Source organism: Montipora capricornis, chromosome 2, assembly GCF_036669925.1.
Source record: "Montipora capricornis isolate CH-2021 chromosome 2, ASM3666992v2, whole genome shotgun sequence".
Lineage (NCBI taxonomy): Eukaryota > Metazoa > Cnidaria > Anthozoa > Scleractinia > Acroporidae > Montipora > Montipora capricornis.
The window spans coordinates 50,965,383-50,982,489 of NC_090884.1; the positions used below are offsets into that span (position 1 = coordinate 50,965,383).

The following is a 17,107-nucleotide window of genomic DNA, read 5'->3' on the forward strand; positions in this document are numbered from 1 at the left end:
CGCATAATGAAACTTGCGGATTGAAGAACACTGATTATTGTCGCTTTTAAACATTTCGCCGTCGTTTTAATCTCTTGTGACAGTTTTAACATTCTGCAGTGTTAATCTCTAATTCGACTATGGACAACAAACTCCACATTTGAACTCATCATTGAACTGTTTATTTATTTATTTATTTTATCATTTCTTGTTTGTTTATGTTTAGTTATTAGTGTACTTTTGCGCGTTGATGTGTACATATACAGTCTCCCATGAATACCACAGATAGATGGCTCCTACTGGTCAGTGAGAAGGCTGCACAATGTCTTGTTATTCAGTTGTTGCATTAAATCACGTGACATTTTCACATCCGCTGACCAGTGGGACACTTTTTCCAAGACAACCCGTTCTCGCCCTTAAATTCGCGATATCCTGAATTGTTAATGTGCTTTGAATTCGCTATTATTGTGAATTTAGAAGACTGAAAGCTTGATACGGATTATGGGGAATGGTCATATTTGTTTATGGACAAGTGTATGGACAAAAGGGCTCGAACCTGGGACTGTTGATTAACCTGGCACCTAACCACTCGACCACCATACCGCTAGATGCTCAGGGACAATATTTTAAAAACTATTTGATAATAGGAAAGGAAAGGAACTTTATTTAAGTGTCTAGTCGTTCTAGCGCTGGAGCGCTAATTGGGGACACTGTAAACTGAAATGAACAATGAAAGTAATCAAGTCAAATGTTGGTTTTTGAGGAGAGGGGAAACCGGAGTAACCGGAGAAAACCTCTCGGTGCAGAGTAGAGAACCAACAAACTCAACCCACGTATGACGCCGAGTCCGGGAATCGAACCCGGGCCACATTGGTGGGAGGCGAGTGCTCTCACCACTGCGCCATCCCTGCACCCCACGATAATCACGATAATCACGATAATCACGATAATAGTGAATTCAAAGCATAATGCTGAATGCTGTATTATCATTAGCCAACAAACAACATTAAACACTACAAAAGGTCGGTTTCCAAACTTCACGACAATGCTAAACATTTTAAAATCAAAGCTTAGGCCTAATTACTCTTCAGGGGCGTTATTCCATGGTAGACGTAAATAAATGGCTTTTTGAGAAAGGCGGTGTCTTGATCTTCAGTGGTAAAGCGAAAAGAAGCGGTTCTGATAGAGTAGAAACTCCGGGTTCAAATCCAATCCACGGATATGATTTTTTATTTCCTTATTTTCTTTGCTACCACAAGTCCTGGGACACAGTGTCCAAAATTCACGATAATAGTGAATTCAAAGGAAATTCAAAAAATTCAGGATAATCGTGAATTCATGGGCGAAAACGTGTTATCCAAAAACCAAGAGAAACTACTTCCTGTGTCTCACCAGAAACAGGGCCTGCAAAGCCATTGTTTTCAATCATTGTGCCGTTCCAGTTCTCCTCGACGTTGCCGTTTTCTGAAGCTCCCTATAGAGTATGTGCACGGCGGCCATGTTGGAGGACCAAAACAATTTAAGATATTTGCACAAAAATAACATTTATTCCCCAAAGGAATATCATTCTTTTGTTTCGGTCCTCCAATATGGCCGCCGTGCATATACTCTATAGCTGGTTTTCAAACCAATCTCTAAGAGACACGGTTTAAAATGCTGCAATTGCTGGTGGACGAACAAGAGGAGCTAATGAGAGATCCTTTGTTTTCGTCCACCAACATGGCGGAGATGACGTAACGTGAAAACCACCTACTAGGGCCTTTAAGAAATGGCGCGAACGTCAGCAAAAACCGTCAATAGCATTGATTAAGCAAGACAATGGCTGTGCACGTGCTGTGCACGTGCGTTTGTAAGTCTAATTTCTTTCACGTTCTCAGCAAATATGCGCACGTGAAATGACCAGGTGCCGAGTTCCATCATAGTTAATGCATGGAGATGGTTATGAAATACGACAACTTGTCTGTATTCTTGGCCTTGACCCTGCAAAAAACGCACCTTTTTTCGAGAAGATAACTAATCAAATCGTTTGATTAAATTACGCGCAACTAATTTGCGAACCCGTGCGAAACCAAAACAAAAGATTGTGCAGGGTTACCGTAAATTCAACATCGATTCCAGTCCCTCGATTAACTATGGTTCCATGTAAAACGCGAGCGTACAGCGTGGAATTTTAAGGTAATCTCGTAATCAGCTTCCCCACTTATTTAGTTCCTGGCTAGTTTGTAGACGTAGAATGTGAACCCTTCATTTCGAGTTTTTCCGCGGATTTTATTGGAGAATTAGGTCACTTGCACCCCTCCCCAAACCCAATCAATAATTACGATAGTGAAGAAAAATTAGTTTTCCGCATTTATGGAAAGCCCTCCCGAGGAAATACTCAAAATGCATTGACTAAAAACAGCAAATATTCCTCTTGATTCAAATGAAAGAAATTCGTGAAAAAAGTTTCGCTGCCTTGACGCAACCGAGTCAGGTATATAAACCAACCTATTTGATTTATTTCAGATATTAAATATTCTGACCACATTGTTTGATTTTTGGTTACGATATAATGCACGTCTTAATATCACTCTTTCTCTCAGTGACGTTGATCAGATCGACGAGAACAAGAATATCGTCCCTAGGCCTGATGAAGAAGAACCTTCGTCTTCCCTTACTGTCAGCGATGCCTTCACTCGATTAGTATGGATAGATCCCAACAGTCCTACACTTCAGAGAAAGGGAGTTGCCGAGGAGACTGCTAAAGAAGAACTTGATGATGATGATGATGATGCTGATGATGAAGGCGAAGATGAAGATTACGCAGAGAAGGTGGATCAAGACGAAGATGGAAGAGGGGAAGAATGTGATGATGTGGAAAACGCCAAGATGGTATACGAGCAGGAAAATAGAGCGGAAGGTGAGGGTTGATAGGCAATATTTTAAGTTTTAAAAGAAGAGATTTAAAATTATACCACGCCTTGGATAGTGTCTAGGCTGAGGCACTAAAGAATTGAAACTCAAGGATAGACGGAATGGAGAACTTCGGTGGTATTTCCATTGATTTTTTTCAGTAGTCTTTATTCACTCGCGTAACAAGTAGCAATGTAGGTGGAATGAGACTTAAAGAAAGAGATTGCATAAAATACAGAGCTCGTTCTACGAAGTAATGCGGCTCTTGCGCCATTTTTACCGTCCTATCCAGAGAGTAAGCCTGCTTTCCCCTGGCTTTATTCCGCAGTCATAGCAGCCGTTCCATTTTATACCGCTAACCATTTGGCTCATTTGTTTGATCATCGGACCACCGTGACAGATCGCACGGCTCTTTACAGCCTCTTATTTCAATGGCCCGGTATAGGATGCAACTATTGTGTTAAGGATTAGGCTCCATCCTTGGCTCCGTCGTTTGCGTTGTAAATTATTTTTGTGCCCATTGTTGTTCGAACCGATCACGAGGGTCGTTGTAATGGCTCCGTCCTGCTGCTACAGCGAGGGAGGTCACTTTTCCGGGTCCCGGTCGAACCAACACTCGAGGTCTTAAAATAACTTAGAGAGAATCCGTGCATCCGCAAACAATCAATCAATTCTTCTCGGACAAGGCTTCGGTTGTTCAAAAGGTGAGTAACGCTATCTACTGGAGAACTCAATTGGTTTTGCTAGCGTTTATCCGGTGGATAGCATTATCCACCTTTTGAACAACCGAGGCAAGGTCTATAACTCGTAAACCCCACCTGACATCCCTTGCAAGTACTTCGTAAGTTGTATGGAATTTTAAAGAACAATTTGACGTTTGAAGTGGGGGAGGGGGGAGGAGGACGTTGTTCCCTGGACGGGGATGTTTCCCTGTGTTAATTTGTTCTAGAATGCACTAAAGCAGAATGTGCAGGACTTGTTTGCCCTGCCGTTTGCATGTTTCGTTGATAAGTGACACGCAGTCGTAGTCAGTTTTTCTAAAAGTTCTTACCAAACGTCTTTTTAAAATTTCGCATTTTCTACGTAGGCGTCGACTGTGTTTCTGAGGAGCCATATTTACAAACAGAAGAACCCCAATTGGAGGAGGCTGATTTGTTTTCTGACCCAGAAGACGACCTATACCACCGCGTATGTGAAGTACGACGTTCTCTTTCACTAGATTCAGAGGGCACAGAGCCGGAAACTCAACCAGGGAACGTGCTTTCAAAAGTAGCTTTCTTTGAGACATTTCAACGCACTTTTGAGATGCAATCGCCCTCGAATTCACAGTCTTCTTTTAGACGAAGCCTGATTCAAGACAAACTGGAAGAGTTAGATTCCACTTCAGAGCCGGAGTTATCTCGCGAGAAAGAAGAAGGAGAAGAAAGACAAGAACACCCACAGCAGGAGCATGATGAACCTGAGTGCCAGTTAGAGTTTGATGACTTATTTCCCGCTCACATGGAAGGGGACGAGGGAGAAATACGCGAGGACATGTTCGAAGATGAAGCTGGAGAAGACGAGGAAAGTCTAGTTAGTGTATCGGACGCAGAGGACATTGTAGATTTTGCTTATTATGACGACAGACCAGAAGACGTACAGGATTATGAATTAGAGGACACTTACTGTCAGACCAATGAATTTATAGAGGAAGAGTCTTGTACAATGGAGATTTTCGAGTTTTCAGATGAAGACGCTTCTCACCAATATTCTGATATCATAGATACCGAGGACGAACCGATATTGTTAACACGAAGAGTTGTGACGCCACTGAACTCGGGTGCTGCTGCCGAATTTCTTGAGAGCCAATCTTTTGAAGTGAGAGAGGCCGAACCACAAGATTCAATAGATGACTCCCCACATGACTACCCTGACGAATTGCATGACACAAGTGAAGCGACAGTTGAAGTTCCACAAACTTTGTTCACGAGGACGTTAGATCCCGAACACTGCTACGCCACAACGAAAGGAGAAGAAATTGATATTCGATTGAGAGAACTGATTTCTAAGATAATGCTGATACCTGTTGACGACCGTCCAGGTGGGAGTGATGAACTCTCTGATTTTGGTGAGACGATGGAAGGACAACTTTTGCAAAATATTTTCAGCAGGACGGAAGATGGAGGTCTTGGAGAGAAAAGAACACCGATTGAAGAGACATGCGAGGCTTCTCAGAAACGAATTGTGGAGTCGGAGAAAGATTTCGTTGAGTTGTTGGCAAGATTACAAAGAGAGGAAGTTAAATGTGATAAGGTGGAAAGTGACGCGGAAGAAGGGATATTAAAACCAAGCAAGGAGATACAGAGACCCGAGTCTGCCGAAATTATCTGTGCGACTTTAAGAGATCATAAAAGTGAACTTCACGATAAAATGGAACGAGTAAGCAGTGATCTCGGGCTAGAACCGGCAAAATACTTGGAAGAAGAAAGGCTGGACGGGAGAGCAGTCCCAGAAAATGTAATCCTAGCGTACGAGTCTCAATTGTCTTTGGCTGTCGATGACGTTGAACCCGTCACTGAAAATGTTGAAGCAGTAGAACGAGAACATAAAAATGAAAGTGCTTCTGATCCTGAGAGGTTATTGGAAAGGATGCAAAGTCCAACACAGCAGGAGGAATTTGCACAGGGTGAAATAATCATTAGTGACGTAAGTGAGTCGTCGAGGTCGGTAGAATCGTACGAAGTCGCGATTCGTGATCATCATCAGGAACGTGACAGACTCCTCGACGAAATCGGTTTAGTACCTATCTCACCTGACATTAACCTTGCTGGTGAAGAAATGCTGGAGCCGTTGCCTTACGAGCACACACCCATCTTGAAATTCAGGGAGCTGCCAGAAGTTAAGGAGGATATCACTGCCGAAGTTCGTGGAGACGTTAGATGCGAACTAAACGTTAAAAGTGAAGAAAATGAAAATGAATATGTATCATTGACGGCTGAAACATTTCAGGATAGCAATGAGACTATTGAGAAGCAAATTCCATGCGAAGCTGTTTTTCGTGATCATGACCAGGAACGCGCACTAAATATCGAAGAAAGAGAGTTTCAACTTGAACTTCGGCCTGAAGTTGAAGATCCGAACGAACCAGTAGAACCTGTTCTCTACTGTACCGCTCCTAAATCTATTCCAGAGAGCCAATTACCAGAGATTTCGGAAAACATTGCTGCCGAAGTTCGTCCAGAAGTGCGATCCGAAATAAACATTGAGGAGTTATTTCTTCCCTATGAAGAGGTAGCCACTCTACAAGGAGGCAAGCTGGAAAACGCCCAACACGTCGATGAAATGAAAGAAACGATGACTGATAAGCAGTCACATGAGTCATTTTACGTGGATGACACGATGACTGACTTTTCTTCTTCGTTCCCTCAGCACGTATCTAATGAGAGTAAAAACTGTAAACCAGCTGAAGAGCTGAAGGTGGCCGAAGCAAAACTTGATAACGTTGTTGTGTCAAAAGTAGAACCTGAGGAAGCTGATATAGACAGGCGAGCTTCGTTGTTTGAAGAGAAAAACAGTTTTGTTGATTCAATAACACTTAAAGAATTTTCCGAGCGTTTACATGTGGCAGGTGAAACTCTAAATGTTGATCCTACAACACTCACAGAGGGCGTAGAAATTGACGAACAAACTGTCGATGAGAAACAAGGCGTGCAGTTCACGGAGGAGGACTCTACTGTAGATTATGTTATGACCGACATCCCTTCGTCATCAGGGCACATCGCTGGCGAATGTACTCAAAATGAAAGTGTTGAAAAAATAAACGAGGAGGAGTATGGCGAGTTTAAAAAACCAGCCTCTTTGTTCATAGAGGAAGATTCAATGGTCAATGCATTGTTACCAGACACTATGTCCTCACCAAAACAGGTATCCGGGGAAAGCAAAAATGTGGAAAGCTTTGAGGAAATTCTCGAAGAATTCGAACCCAGTGAAGAGAGCAAACGTACATCGATTTTTCTCGGAGACGCCGTCACTTTGGACGAAGTGAGAACTGACATTGAATCGTCGCCAAAACACCTTGCAATGGAGAGTAGAGATGTTGAGCCCTACCAGGAAATCATCGAAGTAACGGATGAAGAAAACAAGCAAGCATCACGTATTGTAGAGGAAGTTCCAAATGTAGAAACAGTGAGGACTGACAGACCCTCCTCGCCAAGACACCTTATAATGGAAAGCAAAGAATTGGAGACCTTTGAAAAAACTGACGACGAAAACACCTTTGAAAGCAAACGGGCATCGCTTTTCATGGAGGAAACTACTATTGTTAAAGAAGCAACGAGACATGCTTCTTCCTTTCCAAAACACATCGCAGGAGAAATAAACAACGAAGAGTCCTTTGAAGAAGTTGATGAGATAGCCACTAAGGAAAGCAATCGAATATCTCTAATCGTGGAAGAAACGATGACTGTAGGTGAAATTACGACCAATACAAAATCTCCCCCTACACACCTTGCTGGTGAACGCACGCAAAACGAAAGCATCGATTTAATACTCGAGGAACAGTGTTTTGAAGGGAAAAAACGAGCTTCTTTATTTTTTGAGGAAGATTCAAGTGTGAAGGAAGTAGGAGCCAGCGCTATCTCTTCGCCAAACCAAGTAGCCGGAGAAGGCAAAAATGTGGAAAACTTCAACGAAATTAACGAAGAGCCCAACGAAGAGAGAAAACGAGCATCGCTGTTTTACGAAGAGGCCATAAATGAAGATGAGATTTTAACCTGTACCTCATTTTCGCCGAAACAAACAGCAGAAGATATCAACAATGAAGAGATCTTTGACGAAATTGAGCAAGACGACACCCAAGAAAGCAAGCGAGCGTCTCTGTTCATCGAAGAAGGTGTAACTGTAGATGAAATGATTACCAATACGTCATCCTCTCGAACACACGGCCTTGCTGGAGAAAGTGTGAATACCGAAACCTTCGAAGAAGTTGAAATGATATCGGATGAAGAAAAAAACCAGACATCGGTTTTCTTGGAGGAGGACGTCTTTGCGGATGAAATGACACCTGATAGAACATCATTTGCTATACACACCGCTAGAGAAGATGTTTGCATTCCATTAGTCAAGAAAACGCATGAAAAAGAAGATGAACAAGACCTGGAGCATGCTGATGTGCGGGAAGATGACATTGAAGTGAAGTTTGGCCATACTGAGCTTACGTGCCTGGAACAAAACAGTCATATAGCTGGAGAGTTTTTAGACAGCGGGATGGTTGAGGCAACAGACGACGACGAACCTCCTGAATCTGTTTACGTCGAAGAGTTTGAGGAATTTGAGAACAGCTATGGAACAAAGTCATTTGTGGAGCCAGCAGAAATAGAAAATATTGCTGGAGAAATGGCAAATGTTGCAAACGATGCTGAGGCCTTTGAGGAGGATGCACGGATAGAAGAAAGCTTAGGGTATGACGAAAACCACGAGATAGTGATAAGCACTGATATTTTGGAAACACCTCTAAATTCACTTCACATTGCTGGAACATTATCGAATGTGGAACCGAAAGAGGAATCATGCGAGGAGGAAAAAACAGAGAAAGAGGCATTTGCTGAGAAGTTTCATGAGCTAAAGGCCCATGAGTCTACTGTTGTCTTGAAGTCACCCCAGTCTTTATTAAGTATTGCAGCTGCTGCGATAGAACATAAAATTGATTCTGCTCAGCAGGATTCAACTGAGGAAGTGACAATGGAAACGGGCCTAAAAAAACAAGATAGCAAGGAGGAGAGTGCGCATTTACAATTTACAGATGTTATTCATGAGCCGTACGAACCAAAACGTAAGGAGGAAATTGGTGAGAAGGCGTTGCTTTCGGAACAATCGCCAACTATGTTTGAAGACACCATTGGAACCACTGATGCTATGGTAATGGAGACAGAAACCAAGGTACCAATTATCCTTGTGAATATTGCTGCCGAGGTTTCAGACAACGAAGACGACAACCTTGTTTTTGTAAAGAAAGACAGTGAAGTGGAAACTGAGACATACCAATATCCAGAAGAAGTGGCCATGGAATACCATCCAGATGATAGGGAAATCGCTGTATCCCAGGAAGTGGCAGAGGTTTCCCTGTCTGAGCTTGTTTTAGAGGACGAGAACCTCGTTTTTGCAGAGAACGAACTCAACAAAGATAGTGAAGAGGAAACCGAGACATACGAATATTCAGAAGAAGCAGCCACGGGTTACGTTCCAAATGGTGAAGAAATTTCTGTATCCCACGAAGTGGCAGAGGTTTCCCTGTCTGAGCTTGTTTTAGAGGACGAGAACCTCGATTTTGCAGAGAACGAACTCAAGAAAGACAGTGAAGTGGAAACTAAGACATACGAATATCCAGAAGAAGTGGCCATGGAATACCATCCAGATGATCAAAAAATCGCTATATCCCAGGAAGTGGCAGAGGTTTCCCTGTCTGAGCTTGTTTTAGAGGACGAGAACCTCGTTTTTGCAGAGAACGATCTCAACAAAGATAGTGAAGTGGAAACCGAGACATACGAATATCCAGAAGAAGCGGCCACGGGTTACGTTCCAAATGATGAAGAAATCCCTGTATCCCACGACGTGGCAGAGGTTTCCCTGTCTCAGCTTGTTTTAGAGGACGAGAACCTCGATTTTGCAGAGAACGATCTCAAGAAAGACAGTGAAGCGGAAACCGAGACATACGAATATCCAGAAGAAGAGGCCATGGAGTACCATCCAGATGATCAAGAAATCCCTGTATCCCAGGAAGTGGCAGAGGTTTCCCTGTCTGAGCTTGTTTTAGAGGACGAGAACCTCGATTTTGCAGAGAACGATCTCAAGAAAGACAGTGAAGTGGAAACCGAGACATACGAATATCCAAAGGAAGCGGCCATGGAATACCATCCAAATGATCAAGAAATCCCTGTATCCCACGAAGTGGCAGAGGTTTCCCTGTCTGAGCTTGTTTTAGAGGACGAGAACCTCGATTTTGCAGAGAACGAACTCAAGAAAGACAGTGAAGTGGAAACTAAGACATACGAATATCCAGAAGAAGTGGCCATGGAATACCATCCAGATGATCAAAAAATCGCTATATCCCAGGAAGTGACAGAGGTTTCCCTGTCTGAGCTTGTTTTAGAGGACGAGAACCTCGATTTTGCAGAGAACGATCTCACGAAAGACAGTGAAGTGGAAACCGAGACATACGAATATCCAGAAGAAGCGACCACGGGTTACGTTCCAAATGATGAAGAAATCCCTGTACCCCACGACGTGGCAGAGGTTTCCCTGTCTCAGCTTGTTTTAGAGGACGAGAACCTCGATTTTGCAGAGAACGATCTCAAGAAAGACAGTGAAGCGGAAACCGAGACATACGAATATCCAGAAGAAGAGGCCATGGAGTACCATCAAGATGATCAAGAAATCCCTGTATCCCAGGAAGTGGCAGAGGTTTCCCTGTCTGAGCTTGTTTTAGAGGACGAGAACCTCGATTTTGCAGAGAACGATCTCAAGAAAGACAGTGAAGTGGAAACCGAGACATACGAATATCCAGAAGAAGCGGCCATGGAATACCATCCAGATGATCAAGAAATCCCTGTATCCCACGAAGTGGCAGAGGTTTCCCTGTCTGAGCTTGTTTTAGAGGACGAGAACCTCGTTTTTGCAGAGAACGAACTCAACAAAGATAGTGAAGTGAAAACCGAGACATACGAATATCCAGAAGAAGCGGCCACGGGTTACGTTCCAAATAATGAAGAAATCCCTGTATCCTACGAAGTGGCAGAGGTTTCCCTGTCTGAGCTTGTTTTAGAGGACGAGAACCTCGTTTTTGCAGAGAACGAACTCAAGGAAGACAGTGAAGTGGAAACTGAGACACACGAATATCCAGAAGAGTCGGCCATGGATTATCTTCCAGATGATCAAGTAATCTCTGAATCTCACGAAGTGTCAGAGATTTCCGTGTCTGAGCTTTTGGAGGACAAAAACCTCGCTTTTGTAGAGAACGAACTCAAGAAAGACAGTGAAGTGGAAACTGAGAAATACGAATATCCAGACGAAGCGTCCATGGAATACCTTCCAGATGATCAAATTATCTCTGAATCCCACGAAGTGGCAGAAGTGTTCGTGTCTGAGCATATTTTAGAGCAAAAAGCGAAAGTTAAACAAAGAGAAACCGTGGAAGCTTTCGAAGGGAGCGAAGAAGGCTCCATTTCAGAATTACTGTCCGAGTCTTCATCGTCACCATTGCGTGTGTCTGATGAGCTCAAAGACTTACAAGGTTACGAAACAATCAACGAGGAATACGACATTGAAACGTACCATTCGATAAATTACGGGGAGGGAGATACTGTTTCAGAGAAGTCAATCTCGAAGTGTCTACCGCCTCTGTTCATAACTGAAGAACTAGTTTTGCAAGAACAACGCGAGGACAATATTGAGGAAAAAAAGGTACAAGATCACGACAACCTCCAGGAACGTTCGCAAGGACCAGAGATTCCTTACGTGTCTGGGCAGTCATTGGAGACAGCAACAGAGTTATCAGATGTGGGGTTTACTGATTATAGCGTGAAAGAGGAACTAAATGAAAGAGAGTTCGCTGAAGAGTTTATGGACATAGAGAGTGTCATTGTCGAAACAAGTCGAAAAGACCATTTGAGTCCTCAGAAAAATGAGAAGGGAGTCGATCTTTTGGGCAAAGTGAATGCTCAGAAGCCTGAAGAACGAGGAAATGTAACCATCGAACAATCGACTATTGAGAGTGAGCCTACCGTTTCAGCCGTTTCCCGTGAGCAAAAGGAAGAGAAGATTTTCGATTACTCTTGGCAAATGGAGAACAAGACAGAAGAGCCAATTGTGGAGAAAGCTGGAAAAAGAGAGGTAACGAAAGCACAGAAAACCACCACTGATAGTGAAAATAAAGGAACTTTTACCGAGCACGGTCTTATGCTTCCCAGAGATGAAGAAAGCTTTAGTCTCAGCCAAAGTGAAAGTCTAATTGTGAGCGAACAAGGAAGGCAGATAAAAATATTACATGAGAAGGAAGAGAAAGTTGACGTTTTCTCCACTAGGACTAAGCAAAGTATCTCTCACGTTGCTGCAGAGTCCACAAGCAGGACTCTTGAATATAACTTTGAGTCTCATAGCGCATGCATATTTCGACAGGTAGCGACCAGCGATAAACTCAGTGAAAGTATTTTAGACAAGGAGACTAAAGATCAAGAATTAGAGAAATATGAAAAGGAATTTTCAGAAGAAGAAACCGAGGTTCGCCTTCTAAAAAACGAAGTCTTGGAATGCAAGGTGGCAGAACAACAATTACCCACTTCCCTCGGAAATCCTCACGCGATTGTGGAACGTGAAACCACTTTGGTGAAGACCTTAGTTACTCGGTCTCCTTCCAAAGATGACCAGGAGGAAGTGTTACTGCGAGAGGATCGTTTGACAGCAATTTTAAAGGACGACGAAGCTATGCTTGAGCAAGAATCGGCGGTTGAACATTTTGAAGAAGAAATTGATGTGATGCGTATGGATGAAGCCCTATCAGAGGAAGAATTCCGTGGTGAGGGAGCTGAAAGCATTGATCGTGAGCAATCAAGACCCTCTAGGTCAGATTCAGTAGAGGAGGATGACACATGTAACGAGAGTGAAGCCGGTGTAGAGGACAAGCGAAATCTTAACGAGGCGGAAAAAGATGATGCAGGGAATTTTCAGGGAGCAGCTGAGGATGTAGTCTACGAATCGGACGCCAACAGCTTAATGAAAACTTCTGTTCTTGACGAAGAAGTTGAAGTTAAAGTTTTTGAAGAAGGTGGTTCCCTTGTTGAAGAAAACCGCGAAATAGTTGATGAGAATGAGACGAGAACTGAAACTCCTGTGTTTGAAGAAGAGCTGGACGTCTCGGCTCTTCCTACTGAAAAAGACATCATTTATGCAGAGTGCACGGAGGAAGACAGTCCAGTGGACCGCTCAGCAGTCTTTGAAGAAGAGGTAGAGGTATCAGCGCTTCCAGATGAGCCCATTGAAGAACTCGAAGTAGAGTCTTTTGCGGAACGTGAGGAAGAAGATGTGGATCGCACAGCTGTTTATGAAGAAGAACTTGAGATCACAGCGTGTAAAACTCAGCTGGAACAGGAAATTCAGGAGCGAGAATCAGACAATCAAGTGCCTAAAGTGGAGGAAGGATGCGAAATAACGGGGTCTCAAGTCCACGAAGAACGAACCAATGAAGAGAATTTGATGGACGAACATGAAGACAGTTTGACTAATGAAAGTGAAGCAGGTGAACGTCTTCTAGAGAAGGAAGATATTGGGGAGAAATCTGATGACGAAGGAACCCTTGAAAACCTGAAAATAAGAAAGACGCGTAAACAACCTTTAGATTTGAGCCAAGTGGATTTTTATGACGAAGATGAGAGTGCTACAGCAACACGTTATTACGTAGAATTTTCATCAACGGAAAGCTTGGAACCAAGTTATGAGGAAGTTGACGAAGACGAAGCACCCTTTTCTGAGACATACGTCCGCCAAGGAGAACCACTGGAAGAAAACCTGGAAGAGTTTATACTTGTGCGCTATGGGGACGAGTTTGAATCCTCTGGTGAAGAAGACATTTCTGACCATCGGGAAATCTATGTCATTCCCGAAGAAGAAAACGATATTGAAAACCACAACATTGCAGAAACTACCACAGATGAGGCACACGCCAAGAGACCTGCTCCAGAGACTTTATATGAAGACGAATTCGAAAACATGGGCTTAGGAGAAATTCGAGAATCTCCAGAGTTTGATATCGACGATTCAGATGAGTTGGATGAAGAGGAGCAACGTCAGTTGGAAGAATACGAGAGGCTAGAATCATTTGTCATCTTGGAAGAAAAGCTGAGCCAAGTAGAGTCTGATGAAGATGGGAATGGTGATATTCCACTGGAAGAAGATGACGAAAATGTTTTTTATTCAGACGTGCACTCCAGTGGCGAAGAAACATTACATGAAGATGAACTAGGCGAGACTCTGACGACTGGTTCACTACGCCAGACAGCTGCTTTCACGGAAAAAGACGAAGCTCCACTCGGTCGGGACTGTACCCAAATGGAAGAACAGGACTGCGGTGAACAGCAGGAAACGCTCCAGGAATGTTCCCCAGAAACTAAAGAACCAGTAACAATGACAGGATTTTCTGATAGCCAGGAACCAGTGAAGGTCTCACCGGATGACCCAGGAACAACAAAAGACTCAGAGATCGAAATTGTGACGGAGGCCCCTGAAGATAACAAAGAGAATTTCGAGTTGAGGAACACAAAAGAAGAAAAGGCGGAGCATAGTCTAAGCAGTGACTCTTCTGGTGAACAATGCATGTCAGCGGAAGGTTCCGTATCTTCAACAACTTCTCTCGATCTGGAAGGTTTGTTTGTTTTGTTTTTGTAGTAGTTGTTGTTGTTGTTGTCGTTGTTGTTTTACAACAGTGTCATCGCTTCAAGTGGCTTGCTGTAAAAGTCAAACACCCTTTTCTTGCTTTGTTTGGCAGGGTTAGACAGCTTTGAGCAAGAATGTCTTCTGCAGCACAACCTTTACCGCCGGCAACACAAAGTTAAACCATTGAAATGGTCTGAGGAGCTGGCTGAGGGCGCAAAAAAATGGGCAGAACATTTGGCCTCGATGAAATCCCTGGAAAGTTTTGAAGGCAAAGAAGTTGGAGAAAATATAACGAGCATGCAGGGAAAAGAGCTAAATGGTTGTGAAACGGCCGATTTATGGTATAAGGAAGCAATGGATTACAACTTTGAAGACCCAGCTTTTAACGCCAAATGTGGTCGCTTTACCCAAGTTGTTTGGGCTTCTTCTCGCGAGTTCGGAGTGGCAAAGTGCATTGCTGAGGATGGAACTGAATATATTGTCGCTCGGTATAAGCCAGCAGGAAATATCTTGGGCGAATTTAAGGACAACGTAAAGCCTCCCAGAGATACATTAAAAAGAAGACGGTCGAGTGTTAGGAGGCGCTCCAAGTCGGGAGCGCATTTGACTCCTGCGGAAAAAGGTTAGTGCACTTAAGCTGAAGAAAAAGAGCTTGATTTGGTGTTTAAGAATACGTAGTAAATGCCGGAGAAATACCTACATTGTACCTCCTTTTATTCGTATAACTACGATAAATCATTGACTCCTCCTAAAAAGGAATTTTCACTTTTTACAGTAAAACAGTATGCTGGAGATAATAATAACTTAAAAATAAAAATAAGAAGGCGTGTGGTTTGGATCGACGGCTTGGCTCAAAATCTTGTTTCCTATTAAGCCCCATTTACACTAGCAAGTTTTCCTTGACAAGTTTTCCTTGGCAGTGTAAATTGGAAAATATGAGAAGTTTTTCCTTGACAAGTGTCCTTGTTCAAAAACTAGTATGCTAGTATTTGAACAAGGACACTTGGCAAGGAAAAACTTGTCAAGGACGATATTTTCTAGTGTAAATTACTTGTCAAGTGCACTTGTCAAGGAAAACTTGTCGTATTTTCCATTTACACTACCAAGGAAAACTTGTCAAGGAAAAACTTGTCAAGGAAAACTTGCAAGTGTGTACAGTCGGCAAGGTTTCCTTGACAAGTGGGCTTGTCAAGGAAAACTTGCTAGTGTAAATGAGGCTTTAATTGTGCATAGTTTTTATTTTCATCCTAATCAGAAAAGTTTAAGACTGAATGCGTCGTTTCGCACAACTACTACCGAACCTTCCACGATGCTCCGCCACTTCGTTGGTCACCACTGCTAGCCGCCGAGGCACAGAATTACGCTGAGCGGTTGGCTAAAACTGACTCCCTGACGCATAGTGGACAAAAGGATCGTGGAGAGAACCTGGCATTCACCTGGGATATTCCCCTGTCTGCTCGCGAGGCAATAGACATGTGGTACGATGAAGTACAAGACTATGACTTTGAAAACCCTGGATTCACTTATGATACGGGACATTTTACGCAGTTAATATGGGTCGGGACTGAAGAGTTTGGTATGGGAATGACTGTAGCTCCTGATGGCAAAAATATTGTCGTGGGAAGGTACTTCCCCCCGGGAAACGTCGTTGGACAGTTCAAAGAAAATGTCCGACCAAGAGAAATAGAGGCAATTCCATAGGGTAAAACAAAGGGAGGAAAGGTACTGATTACTAAATCAACAACGGGATAGGTCAGGAAAGTGACGATGAAAGGAAATTAGAACTGATTTAACACTTTGAATAAGATAATGCGGGTCTTCGGGGGACTGTGTGAGGAACTAGAAATACGACCTTGTTCATTTGTATGAAAATTTTCAGCTTGGAAAATTGGTTCTGAGATCGAACCCGTTTTTATCTTGGTAAAAGCTATTTCATAATCTGGGTGAAAACGGGTTTGACTTAAGACTCATGCAAGCATGATTCTTCTGAGTATCGTGCGTCAATTTTTCGTGAGATTAGTTCCACGGTTCTTGCTTTCGCGAATAAGATAATTTTTTTCGTGTCAAGTCAATATTTGACAAACTACTCCAGTTTGGATCTATTATCGTGATAAATGAAATTGAGTGAAAACTTGAAACATGGACAAGATAACATTAAGGAGACGGAGAGGAAGTCGCCCAGTCTAGCCCTTGGGATACGTAAATTTCAGTCAAGTTATTTTTAGATGTCACGAATACGGAAGTCTGATTCCCGAGACGTCCAGAAAGTCAAAATAATTCAAAATGGCGTTTGGAGTGTAAGTACGGTTTGTTTTAACGAAAACGGGTTTCAGAAGCAAGGAAATGGGTATATCTTTCCCCAAACCCGGAGCGGGAGAGATTCCACAATTTCTTTGAATCTAATAGCTTATTGGATGAAGAATAGCCCACTCTCATAAATGGTGACCGATTTGATATTCTATTGTGTTTATGTTAATTGGATCTACTGGCCTCATTTTGGTTAACATATTCTTTTGAATTTTGCGCATTGCAGCGAGGCTAGAAAGGCTTATCAGCATTTTAAAAAACGGCTTATCAGCATTTTAAAAAACAAAAGAATATTTTATCGGGCCGCCATTATGAAAAAGGTCTATACTACTCCGAAACCACCATGAATATCCAACAGGTGCCGTTACACAATTCCGGATAGTTTTGTATGACGTCATGCTGAACAGTCGCGGCCAGCACCCCTGCACTCCCTCTTTCTCGCTCATTTTGAGTTTCTCTTGACATGGATAAATGCCATTTCTCGAGGCCAGAATTTTAGTAAAAAATGTTTTGTTTGTTTTGGAAGTGG

The 17,107-nt window shown here is 42.9% G+C and overlaps 1 protein-coding gene across 3 annotated transcripts in view; it reads left to right on the forward strand.

Moving 5' to 3' along the window:
* Positions 1-15,986, forward strand: part of LOC138026173 (titin-like) — a 29,631-nt gene extending 13,645 nt beyond the window's left edge. For 2 of the 3 annotated variants that reach the window (XM_068873395.1, XM_068873401.1), the window contains 4 exons: positions 2,562-2,878; positions 3,959-14,260; positions 14,384-14,893; positions 15,527-15,986. In XM_068873395.1, coding sequence (XP_068729496.1) covers positions 2,562-2,878; positions 3,959-14,260; positions 14,384-14,893; positions 15,527-15,972 — 11,575 coding nt within the window. In that variant the 3' untranslated portion in view covers positions 15,973-15,986. The remainder of the gene's footprint in view (positions 1-2,561; positions 2,879-3,958; positions 14,261-14,383; positions 14,894-15,526) is intronic. The other variant, XM_068873409.1, reaches the window with a different exon arrangement.
* Positions 15,987-17,107: the final 1,121 nt, after the last annotated feature.